Source organism: Medicago sativa, chromosome 2, assembly GCF_051527215.1.
Source record: "Medicago sativa cultivar Bolivia chromosome 2, Bolivia_mono, whole genome shotgun sequence".
NCBI classification, from domain to species: domain Eukaryota; kingdom Viridiplantae; phylum Streptophyta; class Magnoliopsida; order Fabales; family Fabaceae; genus Medicago; species Medicago sativa.
In genome coordinates this window covers 103,180-122,126 of record NC_140750.1, presented here as the reverse complement: position 1 = coordinate 122,126, position 18,947 = coordinate 103,180, and the positions used below count along the sequence as shown (strand labels likewise).

Here is an 18,947-nt window from a genome sequence, read left to right as displayed (position 1 = left end):
TAGTTGTTTTCGTGCTTCTTCTTCTTCTTCCTGTTCTTTTTGGACCACAACTTGAGTTTCTTCACGGATTTGATTAAATTTTTCATTAAGCTTCAAATAATAGAGAGGATGGATGCGGGCATATACTGTTGGATTTTTCCCTAATTAAGTTATTTATTTATTTAAATAAATAAGTGGTAATTACCCACTAAGTGCACATAGTGGTAATTACCCATTAATCAGAAAATGGTCTTTATTCTTTCCCTTAAATTTAGTAGCTGCCCATTATGAGTGAGTGGAGGAGCAGTTTTTGTTTTGCACGTTCAGTAACTTCTTGATGGCAGAAGTTATATAAAGGAGTGCACTTCATTTGTTTTGGTTCCCTAAGCCTAACATCTCTATTCAGAAGACTTGCACCATCAAAGTGAGATTGTGGAAGGTTTAGAAGAGCCTCAACTTCTTCAAGCAGGAGCAATGGCTGGAGGTATGCCTTGATCCTTTAATTTAAGTTTCCGCTGTTTAAGTAGTTATTTCTTTTGTTCTTTATGAAATAACTTACATGTGGTATCAGAGCCTTCTATATACCTCTGCCTTGCTATTAGTTTTCTGTATTTGGGTAATTATGTTGAATTAAGTTTCGATTTATAATCAATTTCTATTTCATAATTTTGTTGTTAAATTTATCTACTGGAAATTGAAATCGAAAATTTTTCAATCAAAAGACCCAAATCAAAATTAATAACCAGGGGTTCAGTTGTGTGGTCGTGCCCCATTTTTCGAACCGACTCAAGCACACAATATTATTATTATTCATGTTCGGTTTATATGCTGCGACAACATGATTTGCATTACTTGATTTTATTATTATTATAATAAAATGATATGCTATTGTGTATATGGTTTAATTTGTTTTGTATGACACTTTAGTATTATTGTTGTACTATTGTTTGTGGGTAGACAGTGTGCGTGCCTCTGTTGTGTCTTCTGTATCTGCTTAGAATTTCCTTTGGTTTGCATGTTTACTATTGCATTGGATGTGTGATATTATGGCATAATCACGCAAATTTGGAAAAATCAATTGATTTCTGTTTATACAATTGAGTACTGAGTTAAATGTCTAGATGATCTATATAATTTTAATTAATTAGGGAGTAGCCACAGCATCTTTAATTATGCAAAATTGTATATTAAGTTTTAAGATCATGGTTGTGACATTGATGGTAATTAGTTATATTGAACATAATAAATCTTATCCCACAGGAATTTTTGTTATGTTTTGTATAATTAATTAGGATGAAATATCAATTTATATTTTCTAACTTACCCTCAGGAATTAGAAAAAGGAACATAAATTGATAGTTTTGTCATTCGGTTATATGAATCTAATTGAATAAAATTTTAGCCCACAGGTAAATTTTATGTCACTAGGTTCATAGTTTGAAATATGATTTACGTTGGTAAAACATGATATTTGTTTAGTAGTCTCAATTTTAATTATAAGCATGTATGTTCAATTTTTGCAGCTATACAGCCTATGAATTTTTCTGATTTTAAGTGTGAAATTCCCGAACTAAGGGGTGAAAACTATAAGGTGTGGAAGGATAGAATTCTTCTTCACTTAGGGTGGATGGATATCGATTATGCTATTCGGAAAGACGAACCACCTGCAGTTACTGAAACTAGCCTTCAGGAAGACGTTGATCTTTATGAAATGTGGGAGCGGTCGAACCGTCTCAGTGTGATGTTCATAAAGACCAACATCTCTGCTAGTATCCGTGGTTGTGTCGATCAGCATGATAATGTCCAAGCATTGCTTAAGGCTATTGATGAACAATTCAAAACATCAGATAAGGCACTTGCTAGCACCCTTATAATGAAGTTTTCATCCATGAAGCTTATCACTGTGAAAGGTGTGCGTGAGCACATCATGCAAATGAGGGACTTAGCAGCACAGCTGAAGACTCTTGAGGTTGATATGTCTGATTCTTTTCTTGTGCACTACATTCTGAACATTCTTCCACCTGAATATGGACCTTTCAAGATTTCTTATAACACACATAAGGACAAATGGTCAATTAATGAACTCCTGACCATGTGTGTTCAAGAAGAAGGAAGGTTGACTATGGAAAAAAGTGAGAGTGTTTTTGTTGCAACTGAAAGAAAGAACATGAATCAAGCGAAACATAAGGGGAAAGGCAAAATACCACCTCAAGGTGGAATTAAGAAAGAATCCAAGTGTTTCTTTTGTAAAAAGAAGGGACACATGAAAAAGGATTGCCCTAAGTTTCAGAAATGGCTTGAAAACAAAGGTAAATCAATCTCACTTGTCTGTTATGAGTCTAATATGGTTAATGTTATTTATAACACATGGTGGATTGATTCTGGTTCTACAATCCATGTTTCGAATACCTTGCAGGGTATGACAAGCCTAAGGAAACCACTTCCAAGTGAGCAAGGCATCTATTCAGGAAGCAAGATGCGTTCTCATGTGGAGGCTGTTGGAACATGCAATTTAGTTTTAAGTAGTGGCTTTGTTTTAAATTTGGAAAAGACTTTCTATGTTCCTAGTTTTTCTAGAAATTTAATTTCCATTTCAAGACTTGTACCTTTGGGATACTCTTTCAATTTTTATGAAACATCTTTCAATTTGTTTTATAAATCTAATTTTGTTGGAAATGGTGTATTATCCGATGGTCTTTTCTCAATTAATTTGCAAAATAATGCCACTAATAATGTTATGCATGTTCACGCTGGAACTAAACGTTGTGTTATAAATGAGGAATCCTCTATTTTGTGGCACCGGAGATTAGGACATATCTCCATTCAGAGAATCAAAAGACTAGTGAATGATGGAGTACTTGGTACTTTAGATTTCACTGATTTTGAAACTTGTGTAAACTGCATTAAGGGAAAGCAGACTAACAAGTATAAGAAAGGTGCAAGGAGGAGTTCTGAAATATTAGAAATCATACATTCAGATATATGTTGTCCAGATATGGACATACCAGGTCCGAAATACTTCATCTCTTTCATTGATGATTACTCACGATATATGCATGTCTACTTGCTTCATAATAAGTATGAAGCATTGGATGCCTTTAAAGTTTTTAAGGCTGAAGTAGAAAAACAATGCGAAAAGCAAATTAAGATCGTGAGAACTGATAGAGGTGGAGAATATTATGGTAGATATACTGAGGATGGACAAGCCATGGGTCCATTTGCGAAGTTTCTTCAAGATAATGGGATTGTTGCCCAATATACCATGCCTGGTTCTCCGGACCAGAATGGGGTGTCAGAAAGAAGAAACCGAACTTTAATGGACATGGTTAGGAGTATGCGTAGCAACTCAAAACTTCCAAAGTCCTTGTGGACTGAAGCTCTTAAAACGGCAGTGTATATATTGAACCGTGTTCCAACCAAGGCTATCCCACAGACACCGTTTGAGTTATTTAAAGGTTGGAAACCGAGTTTGCGTCATATACGCGTTTGGGGATGCCCGTCTGAAGTAAGAGTTTACAATCCACAAGAAAAGAAACTAGACCCTAGAACTATAAGTGGGTATTTCATTGGATATGCCGAAAATTCTAAAGGGTATAGGTTCTATTGTCCATCTCATGGCACTAGGATTGTGGAATCAAGAAATGCAAAGTTTCTTGAAAATGACTTGATTAGTGGGAGCAATCAATTTTAGGACACTGGTTCTGATAAAAGTCAAATTGATGCTGAACCGTCCACTTCAAGTGACAGATTGATTGTCATTCAGAGTACCCCTCAAGATCAAATGGGTATTAGACAATCAGTCATTGAAGTTCCACAAGCGGCCGATAACAATCTAGTAAATAAAGATGTTCAAGAATTTCCAAAAATTGTTGAACAAATGGTTGAGCAACATGATCCTCCGGAAAATGTTGAACCAACATTAAGGAAATCTACTAAAGAGAGAAGGTCAGCTATACCTAGTAACTATGTCGTATATTTACAAGAATCGGACTATAATATTGGTGCTGAAAATGATCCTGAAACGTTTTCACAAGCCATGAGTTCTAGAGAGTCAAATTTATGGTATGATGCTATGATAGATGAGATGAATTCAATGGCATCTAATGGAGTCTGGGATCTTGTCGAGTTGCCTAATGGTTTAAAAGCCATTGGCTGTAAATGGGTCTTTAAGACAAAGAAAGACTCATTAGGCAACATTGAGAGATATAAAGCTAGACTCGTTGCCAAAGGATTTACTCAAAAGGAAGGATTAGATTACAAGGAGACTTTTTCCCCTGTATCTAAGAAGGATTCTCTTCGCATCATCTTAGCATTAGTTGCCTATTTTGACTTGGAACTACATCAAATGGATGTGAAAACTGCATTTTTGAATGGAGATCTAGAAGAAGAGGTTTACATGAAACAACCAGAAGGATTTTCTTCTAGTGGTGATGAGCATTTGGTATGCAAGCTTAAGAAATCCATTTATGGACTCAAACAAGCTTCCCGTCAATGGTATTTAAAATTTCATGATGTCATCTCTTCTTTTGGATTTATAGAGAACATTATGGATCAATGTATATACCAGAAGGTCAGTGGGAGTAAAATTTGTTTCCTTATTTTGTATGTGGATGATATTTTACTTGCTACCAATGATAAAGGTTTGCTTTATGAGGTGAAACAATTTCTCTCTAAGAGTTTTGATATGAAGGATATGGGTGACGCTTCTTATGTCATTGGCATTAAGATTCAAAGAGACAGAGTTCGTAGAATTCTGGGCTTGTCACAAGAGGCTTATATCAATAAGGTCTTAGAGAGGTTTCGGATGAAAGATTGTTCACCAAGTGTAGCACCTATTGTGAAGGGTGATAGGTTCCATTTGGAACAATGCCCGAAGAACGACTTTGAAAGGGAACAAATGCTTAATATTCCATATGCTTCCGTTGTTGGAAGCCTAATGTATGCTCAGGTTTGCACACGGCCTGACATTGCATTTGCTATTGGAATGTTAGGCAGATATCAGAGTAATCCAGGTATGGAACACTGGAAAGCTGCAAAGAAAGTGATGAGGTACCTTAAAGGAACCAAAGACTACATGCTTATGTATAGGCGAACTGAAGATTTAGAGGTCAAAGGTTACTCTGATTCAGACTTTGCTGGTTGCATTGATTCAAGAAAATCAACATCCGGTTACATTTTCATGTTAGCCAGCGGGGCTGTTTCTTGGAAAAGCGCAAAGCAAACTTTGATCGCCACTTCCACAATGGAAGCTGAGTTCGTATCTTGTTTTGAGGCTACATCACATGGTGTATGGATGAAGAGTTTCATTTCTGGGTTGAAAATTGTGGATTCAATTTCTAGACCACTAAAGATGTATTGTGACAATTCAGCTGCTGTTTTTATGGCTAAGAATAATAAAAGTGGAAGTCGAAGTAAGCATATCGACATTAAGTACTTAGCCATAAGAGAACGCGTTAAAGATCAAACAATTGTTATTGAGCATATTAGCACTGAATTGATGATTGCTGATCCGTTGACTAAAGGCATACCACCGTCAAAATTGAAGGATCATGTAGAAAGTATGGGACTTGGTTCCCATATCTGATTTTCGTTGTAAGAACGATTTTAGTTTTTTTTGAAACTCTATGTATGATATTTTCTCATATTTGATCTCTAAAGTGTATACATTTAATTTTGAGAAATATCAATTAAGTTTGGAACCAGAATAAACATAAATGATATGAGTTTATTCATTAAGTTATATGATTTGGTTAGAGGCATAATACATTGTGATACATAGAAGATAATACTCAATTAAAGAGGACCTGTCGCTATGATCCGTGTGTTTTTGTTTCTTATTATTGTAAGTGAAAGAATATGTCGACCAAGTGGGAGAATGTTGGATTTTTCCCTAATTAAGTTATTTATTTATTTAAATAAATAAGTGGTAATTACCCACTAAGTGCACATAGTGGTAATTACCCATTAATCAGAAAATGGTCTTTATTCTTTCCCTTAAATTTAGTAGCTGCCCATTATGAGTGAGTGGAGGAGCAGTTTTTGTTTTGCACGTTCAGTAACTTCTTGATGGCAGAAGTTATATAAAGGAGTGCACTTCATTTGTTTTGGTTCCCTAAGCCTAACATCTCTATTCAGAAGACTTGCACCATCAAAGTGAGATTGTGGAAGGTTTAGAAGAGCCTCAACTTCTTCAAGCAGGAGCAATGGCTGGAGGTATGCCTTGATCCTTTAATTTAAGTTTCCGCTGTTTAAGTAGTTATTTCTTTTGTTCTTTATGAAATAACTTACATATACTTGATTTATGAACGTGAATAAATGTCAAATATAGGAGCTTCCTTATTGCTTAGTACACCTTTCTTTACTTAGTTTTTTTATATCTCATACTATTCTAATATCCGGTAGTTTACGTTACATTTGACATTCCATTTCAAGTAAAATGATTCTACTTTATAAAATGATTATGAGTGTCCGAATTAACTGATGCTTTCGAGTTCAAAAGTAAACAAAATATAATTGAGTAAAATGTATAATCTTTTACTACCTGCCATTAATTATAAGACCCTTTTGTGTTTTTTCTATCTCTTTTTATAAGACTTCTTTTAAATTTCAATGTACATTAATTATTTCTTTACCAATATATCCCAATTTATGTTGCATATTTTTCTGCAATATATAATAAATACTCTATGAAAACATCCACTAATTATCTTTCATAAAGGGTAAATATGTAAAACTAACAATTGTCAACAAAATTAATTCAACAACCAACTTTCTTAATTCCCACGTTTTTTCAAAAGGCCCTGTAATTAGGGACGGAGGTAGTATTAAATTAATCATTTCTTTGTAAAATTTGATTTTCGTCCAATTTTCGTCTTTATCGTTATCCCCTACAGTTGAATAAAAACAAAAAATTTCTATTGAAAAACTATTTAAGACTAAATTGAAGAATTTTTATTTATAGGAACTGATATTAAATTACTAATGTAAAAGAAAACTTCCGGCTAGATGGGGTGCTGGGTAGCTCAACTAGTTCGAGGGATAAGGAGTTGAAGATCCTAGATTCAAACCCGAACAAATGAGAAAGAAAAAAAAAAAAAAAAACTAACACAACAACTGATTACTAAGATTTGTCATTCAAAAAAAAAAAAAAAAACTTTCGGCTAGGTCACACACAACTGCTGCTAGGAAAAAAATGGCTCGATATACATTGATTAAATAGTATTCAAAGATTGTATAAAGTTATATACAGAAATGAGATGCATCACATCAAGGAAATTACAACATAACCAAAAATCAACTGCAAACATAGTACGATATCTAGGCAAGGACTTTCTTCATGCTCGCAGCCCATTCAAAACTGAACAAGCAAAGGGCCATGAGACTCTAGGCATAAATCGAACTATAGATGAAAAACCACAACACCTGGAGCCTATCATCTTTCAGGGTAGATAATCAAACGTCATTATATTAAACAAGCCCTCTACGTTGGTGCTGCCACACTCCTCCAGCATAGGTTGTGTAGAATAAACCAATGATATGCTCCTATAGACCACGATGAAATGTTTGCAAGGTTCATTCTCTTACGTTCTACTTCCTAATTTCATGCCAATATTTATTGTACATAACAACTGGTGAGTTGGAAGACCTGGGAGTATTAGCAACCAGGCCCCACAATAGATGACCGGTCCTCAGGATTGACAACTGCTTCGGAATCCAGTTTGCTTGGTTTACCTTCTTCATTGCTCGGAAGACCTATTTTCGGTGAAAGCTTCTTCACCTCCTCTGGTGTGTAGATGAACATTTTCCTCACAACGCTACAAAATTCACTGCAGTAAAACAGCCAGACAGAACTCAACATGTATATAAAATTGCAAACTATTATGCTACAGATGATGGCGTCAAAGAGAATATATGTTATTAATAGGATCAAATAATCTTACAGCCACGGATCATCCCCAACCATCATCATATCATCTTCATTGTCAGTGTAAACTACCAGCCATTTTTTTGTTGCTCCACAGAGCTCGCCCTCAATGTCAAACATCTCTTCCAATTTCCTAAGCAGATCCTCATATCCATCAAAACGTGTTAAATCAACAGCCCTTCCAACAGCCATACCTTGCATGTGAACCTGGAACAATATTTAACTTGTATCATAAACAATCTTATTACACAATGCAGGCTGACACTGCCCTCTTGTAAAATAGAGGAGACCAAACCACTTTCTACTCCAAAGGTAAAACAAAGTGATGAATCAAATTTAATTGGAATTATCCAAACAGAAATATCGAACCCAGTTGCCACCTACAAGCCTTAACTAACTACAACAACAACAACAACAACAACAACAACAACCAAGCCTTATCCCACTAAGTGGGGTCGGCTACATGGATCAAATGACGCCATAGTGTTCGATCATAAACCAAATTTGGATCCAACTCATTGACCTCTAAATCTTTTCTAATGGTTTCTCTAATAGTTTTCCTAGGTCTTCCTCTACCTCTTTTAACTTGACTCTCCTCCATTTGATCTACTCTTCTAACTAACTAGGAAAATATTCCAACTAATGAACGACATGTTGGCTTGACAAATTGTTTTTGTTTTCATTTTCTGCTTGTTTTTCACTCATAATTACAACAGTGTAACCATGTATTAACTTTATTTATGGTTTTCAGGTGATTGTACAGAAAATGGTGAACAAAGTGGAACAGAAGACAAATAATTAAAAGGCTTAATTGATCATTTGGTCCCCTAACTAATTTTTTGTTTTCATTTTGGTCCCATAACTCCCAAAACGTCTGTTTTGGTCCCTAAAAAATGTTTCCGTCAGTCAACTTGATCCCTTCACGTTAACTTTGTGGTGATGAAGGTGATTTTGAACATTATGAAGAGAAAGGAAGAAGATGAAGATAAAGAAATAAAATTAAGTGTTGTTGGTTCACCGTAAGATAAAGTAGATCTGCATAATCCAATGACAGTCTTTTAGAAAAAGATCAAACGGTTTAAATTAAAAAAAAAAAAAAATTAATAAGGTCTATGGTGGACCACCTGCAATGTTAATACACATTACACAAAAGTTAACGTGAAGGGATCACAAATTGTCTTACGAAAACATTTGAGGGATCAAAACGGACGTTTTGGGAGTTATGGAACCAAAATGAAAACAAGAAATTAGTTAGGTGATCAAATGATCAATTAAGCCTAATTAAAATTTACATTATGTATCACTAATGGAAAATAATTTATCTGAACTTGCTAACCATTTTATGACAAATTTATGGAATAATATCAAATGTTATCGATAATGCAAATAGATTCTAAAATGTATATCGCAAGCAAAAAATCATCCCCCAATTTTGTAAACTAAAGATGCCCGTTATATAGTTGTCTTACATTAAACTAGTGCACAGGAAAAATGTGCCCAAGAATGTTTAGGGTCATGAAGGAAAATAGGGAGTGTTAGTGCGTGAAACACTGACATTAAAGCAGTTATGTACCTTTGTGCAGCTTCTTATTTGTCTGCTTTGTGACTCCTGAGGAGACCGCAGGCATGATTTGTCAGCATCACAACTTACTGAAGGAATATCAGACCGATTAACATTTGATGGTTCAGAATGTTGGTCAGACTCGGCATCCAAGGACGGAACTGACCTATCATCCCCCACCCTTCCTGACAAAGGAGCAGTTTGCAGACTTTCTTCTGCATTAGAATTCTCAAGTAACTGAATCCCAAAGAGCCTACAGCCATTTCCAGTGCCTTGTCTCTTCTCTCCAGATTCTTTAAGTGCTACAGGTGAAAAAGGTTCTGTAGAGTTTTCCAATCTACTAGACCAATACATTGACTTGTTAGAAGCAGGGCTGTTCCCACCAAAACCAAGAAAGCTAGTTGCAGTAGAGCTGAATCTTGGTGATGGATAGGGGTCTCTTCCATGTTGAGGGTCGCGATAAGGGAAAGGTGGAGCGTCAACTGGTGATTTCCATATGCCTGACCATAAAAATAGATATTATGCAGAAAAGCAGCACGAATAACGGAATTATATAGGGAAGTTACATATGATAACGTTACCTTGCAGAGAAGAATCGGTCATTGTTGAAGGTAGAATAGGAGGCCGTGATCTCTTGTTTCGTTGGGTTGGCTGGGAGTTTGCTGGAGGAGTAGATACAAGTGGCTCCAATTCCCATGGAGAAACTCTATCTGGACGCAAAATTGATGACGGTTCATCCCATTGAACCTGAGATACATTACATATATAAGATTAACAAAGTAAAAGCTGCCATGTAAATTTCAAATCCAACTAACAAGAAGTGTCAGCATGCTGCATTTTGTACTTTCATATATATATGTATACACACAAAATCTTAGCCATTTTCTGGTAGCTAATTTTATTTTATTTTACTTTTGACATGCAGTCAACGAGTGTATTGGTGAATTTTCAATCATGATAATATCGCTTTCTAGATTATTCCATAAACAAAGCAATGAGCTTACTGGACCAATTTAGATGTAGGCATAAGCTCTACTGTTTTGTAGCTTTTACTAAAACTAAAATGAACATATTTGAAAAGTTACTGACTACGAATAATAAAAGTAAACACTGGAAGCGCGTCTAAAACCATGAACACTAACCTTTAACGATCGCCACTCAGAATCAGCCCAGACAGATGATTTATTATCTTCAACACCCACAATTGTACCACTGAACCTGTATTCAGTGGGTGAGGAACATTGATTAAATAGGACAATGTGCTAAAATCAAAATATCAATTTTCAAGCAACCAGCTCACACACCTTCTTTCAGGTACTTCATCACCCTCAAACCTCATTTTGAATCGCATCCCAACAGAAAGTTTGTGATTTCGAGCCTCAAGATACTTGTTAATACTTACAATAAACTCTGACCGGCTTGTTCTAAGAAAAATATTGATAAGTCAGCAGAAAATTTCAACCACTTAAGACAAAGCAAATCCAAATATCATCCTAATCAAATTATTTCACCCAAAAATAAAATGGTTCTTTAATTGCCAGAAAGTGGCAAGACAGTGTAGAAATACAAATAAAACAGTTATATGTGTGTTAAAGGTACTAACCAATGGCAAAATTGTATGGCAAGTTAGTAACAACAACATCATGAACTTAAAAATTACTAATAACTTCAGTGTTAAATACAACAAAACCTGGGCTTGTAAAACACAGAAAACAACGTTCCGGTGGAAATGGCATGAGATGCAGTGGCCAAAACACCAAGATGCATGCTGTGACTAGATATGACAGAAGATGGCATATTGCTTTGCTGTCTCATGAGCCTCCTGACTCCAACTCGGAGCTCTCCATTTTCACCCCTAGAATAAATGCAGTAAAAAACAACCACAACACCAAAAACATTAAGAAACAAAAATTACGAAGAAAGAAACAAATGTGAAGTATTTTTCTTGCCCCTGAAGGAAGGCATAATATTTATACAGAACAACTTGCCTTAAGAATATAAATGCGTCGCCAGCCACTAACTTTTTGGAACTGACAAAGACACTCCACCCAGTGGTTAGCAAGTGGCGCCTGGGTTGTCCTGTAAATTACTCAGTCAGGAAATTACTGAAAGTTTGAACATCAAAATCTTGTATTCACAAAGTCAACATAATAACCGAGTGCAGCAAACGTAAGAGTAAAATTCCCTGAACTAAATAAAATCGGAGGGGAGGGGAGGGATTCTAATGGAGGGGATGTATTTTAATTAAATACTCCCTCCGTCCCAAATTGTATGTCGCTTTAGGGAAAACAATTTATCCCAAATTATATGTCGCTTTACAATACCAATGCAACATTAATGTTACTTTTCCTATTATAACCTTAACTATTTATTACTTTCTCTTCTTTCAATTCTTTCATTTATCTTTCCCATATTATTTATTAAGGACAATTTTGTAAAACAACTCATAATACCTCTTTTCCACACAATATTAATTGTATTTCTTAATATGTGTGAAATGGCCAAAACGTCATACAATTTGGGACGGAGGGAGTATATGTTTGGTTCAAAAGAAGGGGGAGCCTTGGCGCAACAGTAAAGTTGTTGTCACATGACTGAAAGGTCACGGGTTCAAGTCCTAGAAACAGCCTCTTGTAAAAAACATGGCAAGGCTGCGTACAATACACCAAATGGTGGAACCCCTTCTCGGACCCTGTGCATGCGGGAGCTTTAGTGTACTGGGCTCCCCTATATGTTTGGTTCAAAAGAGGGGAATTTAATTAAACATATGTTTGGTTCACAAGGGGAAGGGAGGGATTTTAAACCTAATTTACCTTTTTATCCTTATAATCTTATAAATGTCTCATGATTTCAAATACCAACTAATATATGATAAATATGAAAACTCAAATAATCAAACACAAAAGTTCACATTGCAACTCAATTTTTTTACGAGATATCTAAACATAACAACAATACTACCACACAAGGCAACGTAAAAAAAATTCAGGAAAAAAAGTATAAAACAACAAAATAATATGGCAAGGTAAACGAGGGAAGTGAGGAAACACGGCTTTTTTTCAACAAAAAAAATTAAAAGAAGTGAGGCATCATAAATTAACAAGATAGTAAGTAAACAAGAAGAGAGAAAAAACAAAATGGCAACGTAAAAATAAAAAAAAATAAAAAAAATATAAAAGATTGCAACCGTAACAAGAAGGGATGAACTAAGTGAAGGAGAGGGAATAAGCATAAAATCAAACCACAAATAAAAATAGCAAAAAGATCTTTAAATTTAGATAAAAGATAATTTTGAACTTCCACATAAAATTGAGGGTAGTTTAGTCAATGTAATCTTTATTATACTAAATGTTGATTAGTGATGATTTAACCATAATCCCGCCCTTTTTAATAAGCTTAGAAAATCTTTATGAAAAAAAACTCATGCAGAGAATCAAACCCAATACCATATGCTAGTGCTACTTGAATGATGTTAGGTTGATTGCTTTGTGGGATTTAATTTAATTCCACCGATAGTGTATGCTTGTGGTTTTAAACTTCTGATAACGTCGAGGGGTGCTCGGCGATGCAGGTGTATGCTCTGGTAAAGGTGAATGTAGCGTTACAAATTCAATGCAAAGTTGCTGTGGGAGCATTGGATCTCAATCTACACGCCATTAATCTTGTTGCTCGCAGCCTCTATGTGTGGTCTCACAGATTTGTTGGTTATGGTGATGAATAAATGAGATGTTGGTTTCATGAAGCTGCAGTTATAATTTCATGGTGAAGGAGGTTGGTTTTGGAGAAAAAAGGAACTGTTTTGAGAACGATTGAGAAGAAGCGGCACCAACTCATTAATTAATTATTAATTGAATTATTTAATACACGTGTTGTGTTTTAACAGGACAACAATAAAAACAGTACCTATGGTACTGTACATAAGTTTTGTCCATAAATAAACTGCATATTACAAATAGTGTCATCACTTTAACCTTATCACAAAATTGACTGAGAAAGAGAAAAGAAAAAAAGTGATATTGGTTTGAGAAGTGCTAAACGAAAAATTTATGTTGACCCACCTACTATATTCATTGTGTTGTTTTTTATACTGCTTTGAGTTTGAAAGAAATTTGAAGGTTTGTTTTCTACTTAGGCAAGGCTTCTCTATCCATCTTTCTCTGCTACTTCAACTAACTTTCTTTTCATTCCTCTTTCTCCCACCTTAATAATTTTCCAAATCCATAATTTCTCTCCTCTACACCCTCTTTTTTTTATGACGAAGAGGGCTTCGCCAGGAAAATAAACTACACTAAAATTAAATGAGGGATAGATAATCCCATTACAACAGCTGTGAGCAAGTGGCCAAATTGCGTCGGACGACTCAAAGAAACTAATATCGCCTGACAAAGAGCACCCATAGTTTGCTAAAGCATCCGCACACTGGTTTGCTTCACAATATGAGTGCTTAACAACAACTTCCCACTCCAAATCTATCATACGGCGAATCTTTTCAACCAAAGATCTTCCCATTGGACTCCCTCTCTCATTTTGCGTACGAGCATTAACAACCACTAGAGAATCAACATTCAACTCAATCGCTTGAAATCCCAAGATTCTAGCATACCTCAAACCTTCATACAGTCCCCAAAGCTCCACCGTATAGGCACTACACACTCCAATGCTTTTAGCAAAACCACCAAGCCCTTCGCTATCACTACCTCTAATAATACCACCACGACCTGCTCTTCCATTTTCTCTACAAGAACCATCCGTATTTAATTTCACCCTACATGAACCATCCAGATTTAATTTCACCCAACCCTCAATAGGTGCTTTCCGACCACCAATAAGAATCATAACATGACAAATATTAACAACCGTTCTGTTGGTTTCATAAGCTTCACGGTAGTTTCTAGTGTAATTCAAAACATGCTGCTCGGTAGTTCTCATCGCCCTCTTTTATTTTCATTGATTTCAATTTTTACATTTATTGTTACTTTTATGCTTCTAATAAATTTTATGTGGCCTCTGTCAAAAAAACAAAATATGATGTCGTAAGTTTTTATTGTTTCTATATTTTTTTAACATCTCAATTTGTGTCTTTCAAAAATATATATGCTGTTAATCAATTAATGCCTTCCTTATTCTAAAATTTTCATATGATACAGATATGCTTCTAATAAAGTATATTCCGCAAGTTTTTATTGTTTCTATATTTTTTTTAACATCTCAATTTGTGTCTTTCGAAAATCTATATGGTCCTAATCAATTACTGTCTTCCTTGTTCTAAAATTTTCTTCTATCTAAAATCTCCCATGTCTTTTTTTTTTTTTACATGTATTGATAAGAGATTGAGTTTAACATTGGTGACCCACTATTATAAGGACTAAGTTCTTCATGTAAGCCATGTTATTCAATTCTTTACCATCCTCTTCATTTCAAAATGTTCAATAGTTGGTTATTTACTCATTTCACAAAATGAACATAACTTGATTTATGATATTAAAAATTATTCTAATTTGATTTCTTCAATAGTATCATCAAAGCCTTTATTTAAATGTTATATATAATACATTTAAGGATGTTGACAAGTAATAATATAGTCAATTTGGTACTTATATATAAAACTCTAAAAAACCTGTGTGATGCACAGGTTGGAGTCTAGTTAAAATATAAATAACACATCTTCATTCCTCTTCCCTCCATAAAACCCAATTTGGGAGGAAGCAAAAAGTGGTACTAGGAGGGATTTGGCTCCCTTCCTCTCCCCTCCTAAAAATTGAACCAAAGGCTTAAAAATTACAATACTCCCTCCCCTCTCCCTCCAAAACCCCCGAACCAAACAGACCCTTAGGGATGGAGGTAGTATAATTCTTTCCACCAAACAAACACTTCAGAGAAATAAAGCAATGATAGAACAAGGTTGAATGGAAGCCTTGAAGCAATGATCGGAGTTCGGCTATGTGACTAGGAGCCACAAAAGCAATGATCAGAGTTTTGCTATGTGACTAGGAGCCACAAGTTTGAATCAATAGAATCAACCTCTTGCGAATGCAAGGTAACTTAGGTAAGGCAACAGACCTGCAACAGATCTGATTCTTCTCCCGCCATAGAAAGAGTTGTATACTTTTATAACACGATGTTGCTCTTTACATTATAAAATAAGGTTCAAAGATAAACCAAAAGAAGATAGCCAAGCTACTTACCGCGAAAAATATGTCGAAAATGCCACTCATTTCCATGCAAATCAGTTGCAACCAGTTCTTGCCACGGTGGCTGCTGAGTCATGTCCTGAATTAAATAAGGGAATTAAGGAATTATAGTGTGTAAATAACAACTGAAGATGATCATGATCTGGCGTCCTTAATGACTTTCAAGAAGATAAAGTTGCTAACCAGTGGTGGAAGACAATCATCTGCATGTCTTCGAAGAACAGAGAAACCTCCGTGAGTGCTAGTGTCAGAAGCCGTAAGTGTCTTGCAAAATGAATGAACTGTACACCTTGGAGGTTCAGGCAGAGGATCGTCTGGGCTTGTCACCTCACTTTGCTAAACCAACAAGACATGGAAAATAAAACATGCATAAAATGAGACAAAAAAGAAACCAAATCGGCAAGAAGAAAAAAAAGACTGGAAAATGTGTTGAGACATAAATAAATAAACAGAACTGTTTTATTTTAAAAATAACAACCATGTCAAACAAAGAATAGCATCCTTACATCGGTTTCAGGTAGCAGAGTTATCTGTGCATATACTTCATCTGTTTCAGGTTCAGCCTACATGACCAATATGATTTTAACAATAAAATGATGATCGTAATAAAGCAAAATAGATTTTCAAATAAGAGATTCATGATGAAGAAAATATCTAATAAGATTGTGGAGAAAGATAATGACTAACCCGAAGATGAATATTGACCACTTTACACAATATTTTAGAGGGCAGATTAAAGGAAGGCATTTGCTGCTCTAATCCCTGATTCATAGATGCCTCGAGCTATAAAATAAATAAGCAAGGGTAAGATAAATTAAAAAATTTCACAGTACAATACAACGAAAACCATTTATGCTAAACATATGAATTGTCAGGTGCTATGAATCATTGTTACATATAATTTAAAATGCTACCTACGGTGATAGAAGTTGATACACATGATTACATGACAATGCAATAATCAAAAGCACAAGCATGAACAAGGTCTTAAAGCACAGAAAACAAAAGAATTATGAAATAGTAGGTGATGCATGCATGTTGATTCAACTTTTACCTGTTCCATGTGACCTTGAGGGAAGTAATACACTCTCTCCCCTTCACGAGGAAGAGTGACAAGGGGTCCAGCACAGGCATGCCACAATTCCTTGTATAAAGCATCATTAGTTGACCCTGTAAAGGGAATACTGAAACACATGAATAGGTGATGAATGGCACAACGAAATTAGACTTATACAAGCCGAACAAATTCTAATAGCTTGGGTAAAAAGGAAGGAGGAAGTGGAAATAATAGAGGGAGGGTTTTGGGGGGTTTCAATGTTCTTCATAATACAAAATCAGCCCAATCTATCTATGTTGTTAAAATACTCTGAACGAAGATAGTGAAGACTGAAATGAAACCGAACCTGCACGGCTTGTAACAGCTGACATGTGATTTGAAGCCATATGATATGATATAGAATGAATTGATTGTATTCTGCTACAAACAAACAAACCAAATCAATCAATAACATTAATGAATTCATTATTAACTACAACGCAATTAATAGTATAGTAATTAACAGAAATGAAAAAAAAAGGGGGGGGAATATAGTGATTGCGGCATGGACACTTACTAAAGAAGAAAGATGAGTGAAAATCGAGCGAAGAAGATGGATCAAGGCAGGCAGCTGAAACCGAAATCAGAAATTGATGATGGCTGGCTGGTTAGGGTTTGGGGAAAAGGGGAAAGGGAAAAAACGCAGAAGAAGAAGAAGAAGAAAAATAGATCCAACAAGTAATTCTGATATCTGATTGTTTGGTTCAAGCCGACACCACCCCCCTGTTCCCCCGACTCACTCCCCCGAACTCTTTCTTTACTAAAAAAAAAAAAAAATTGTATTCAATACCATATTTGAAAAGAAAAAAAAAAAAATAGCTTTTTGTTCAAAACAAAAATCACGACAAAAAATTATTCAATATCATAAAAATTTGTGTGTTGTGATGTTTTTGGTCATGTGTTGCTCTCTGTTGTTTTATTTTTCGTCATGTGTTGTGTTTGTTCAGTCTTGTGTTGTTCTATCTAGCTTATTGGTTTTTGTTGGAGCGTGTCTTTACATAATAAGATGATTAGTATATAGTGATAACGACCCAACCCATCTCGGGTTGTCCCCAATTACAACAAAAAAGAAAAATTAAATAAAAAAATGGTTGTAATTGACGACAACCAAATTATAGATATCATTTTAAATAAAGGGTTGTGCTAACATGTGTCAGACACATGTTAAAAATTCCACAAATAGCAAATATTTATCAAGAACAAATCATTTTCAATTTTTTGAGAAATAAATTGACACAATCTCCAATTCATAATTTCCATTTTTTGTATATTAAAGACACATGTTAGCATTTCTGATAAATAAAAGGTAGTGCATTGTAATAATCATAATAATTGAATAGTTGATATAATATTCTATTATTTTAATTGTTGATTAAGGTTAATCCATAAAATATTGTACCAAAAAAAAAAAGTTTAATCCATAAAATCCAATTGTTCTCCCACTTGGATAACCTTAATCAATTATTAAAATATAAGAATTGTGAGTGATAAAATATCAATCATTTATAAAAGCATTAATTATTACAATGCAACTCGTTAGCAAGACCTTGTAACAATATAATAAACACAAGTTTTAGTAGTGCACATATTGAATCTTATAGGGAAAACAAAAACCATACACAGTAAATACTCATTATCAACATAAGGATAATGGATATAGATTAAAGTTATATAATTAAAAATATGTAATCCAATAATGGTCCAAGCATCTTAAATGTTGTAATAAACTTTCAATAAACCAAAATAGCATATACTTAATCAAACTATTATGAGTTACACTACTCATGTATATAAGTTTATGGTTTTTCAATTTATTTATTTTTTTGACAAAAAGAAACGATATTCATTCATTCAAATTGATAGAGTAAATTGATACAATACAATCCAAATTCGCTAAAAACAAAAAGGATGAATCTGTGAACAAACTCACAGCATACATGTTAATAGCATAAAACGACAAAGTATCTATGCCTACAAATATGACTAATATGACTATATTTATGTCTCCGGAATACTCATGTCTCCGGATCTGCAACGTTGACGACGCCAAAGTCATTGTCATTGATCGGGTCTGCACTTGCTCAAAGCTAATCTTTCAACCTGAATCAAATAAACACCGCACTAAGACGGAAAATCAAAAACACACCGCACAAAGACGGGAAATCAAAACAAACAGAGTTGTTCAGAGACAACGAA

General features: G+C 34.7%; 1 protein-coding gene across 2 annotated transcripts; it reads right to left on the bottom strand.

Annotated features, from left to right (window-relative positions):
• Positions 1-7,158: 7,158 nt before the first annotated feature.
• ARF1 (auxin response factor 1) lies at positions 7,159-17,510 on the bottom strand. 2 transcript variants are annotated; one of them, XM_085741619.1, is made up of 15 exons: positions 17,269-17,510; positions 17,059-17,132; positions 16,710-16,825; positions 16,343-16,438; positions 16,162-16,218; positions 15,839-15,991; positions 15,650-15,734; positions 11,453-11,543; positions 11,155-11,319; positions 10,769-10,888; positions 10,607-10,682; positions 10,046-10,211; positions 9,477-9,964; positions 7,920-8,110; positions 7,159-7,805 (listed from the first exon to the last, which is right to left on the bottom strand). In XM_085741619.1, exons 2-15 carry the CDS (start codon positions 17,096-17,098, stop codon positions 7,634-7,636), a joined length of 2,016 nt encoding a protein of 671 aa, XP_085597745.1. In that variant the 5' UTR covers positions 17,099-17,132; positions 17,269-17,510; the 3' UTR covers positions 7,159-7,633. The 2 variants fall into 2 exon arrangements, with proteins under 2 accessions (XP_085597745.1, XP_085597743.1); XM_085741617.1 differs by having other exon boundaries at positions 17,059-17,129.
• Between the last annotated feature and the right edge of the window lie 1,437 nt (positions 17,511-18,947).

Excerpts from the sequence above, each read along its gene's own strand:
- ARF1 (XM_085741619.1), bottom strand. The coding sequence starts at position 17,098 with ATGGCTTCAAATCACATGTCAGCTGTTACAAGCCGTGCAG. Across the intron at positions 8,111-9,476 it reads AAATAAGAAGCTGCACAAAG|GTTCACATGCAAGGTATGGC; the intron begins GTACATAACTGC and ends ATATTGTTCCAG. Across the intron at positions 7,806-7,919 it reads GTTGGGGATGATCCGTGGCT|TGAATTTTGTAGCGTTGTGA; the intron begins GTAAGATTATTT and ends GTTTTACTGCAG.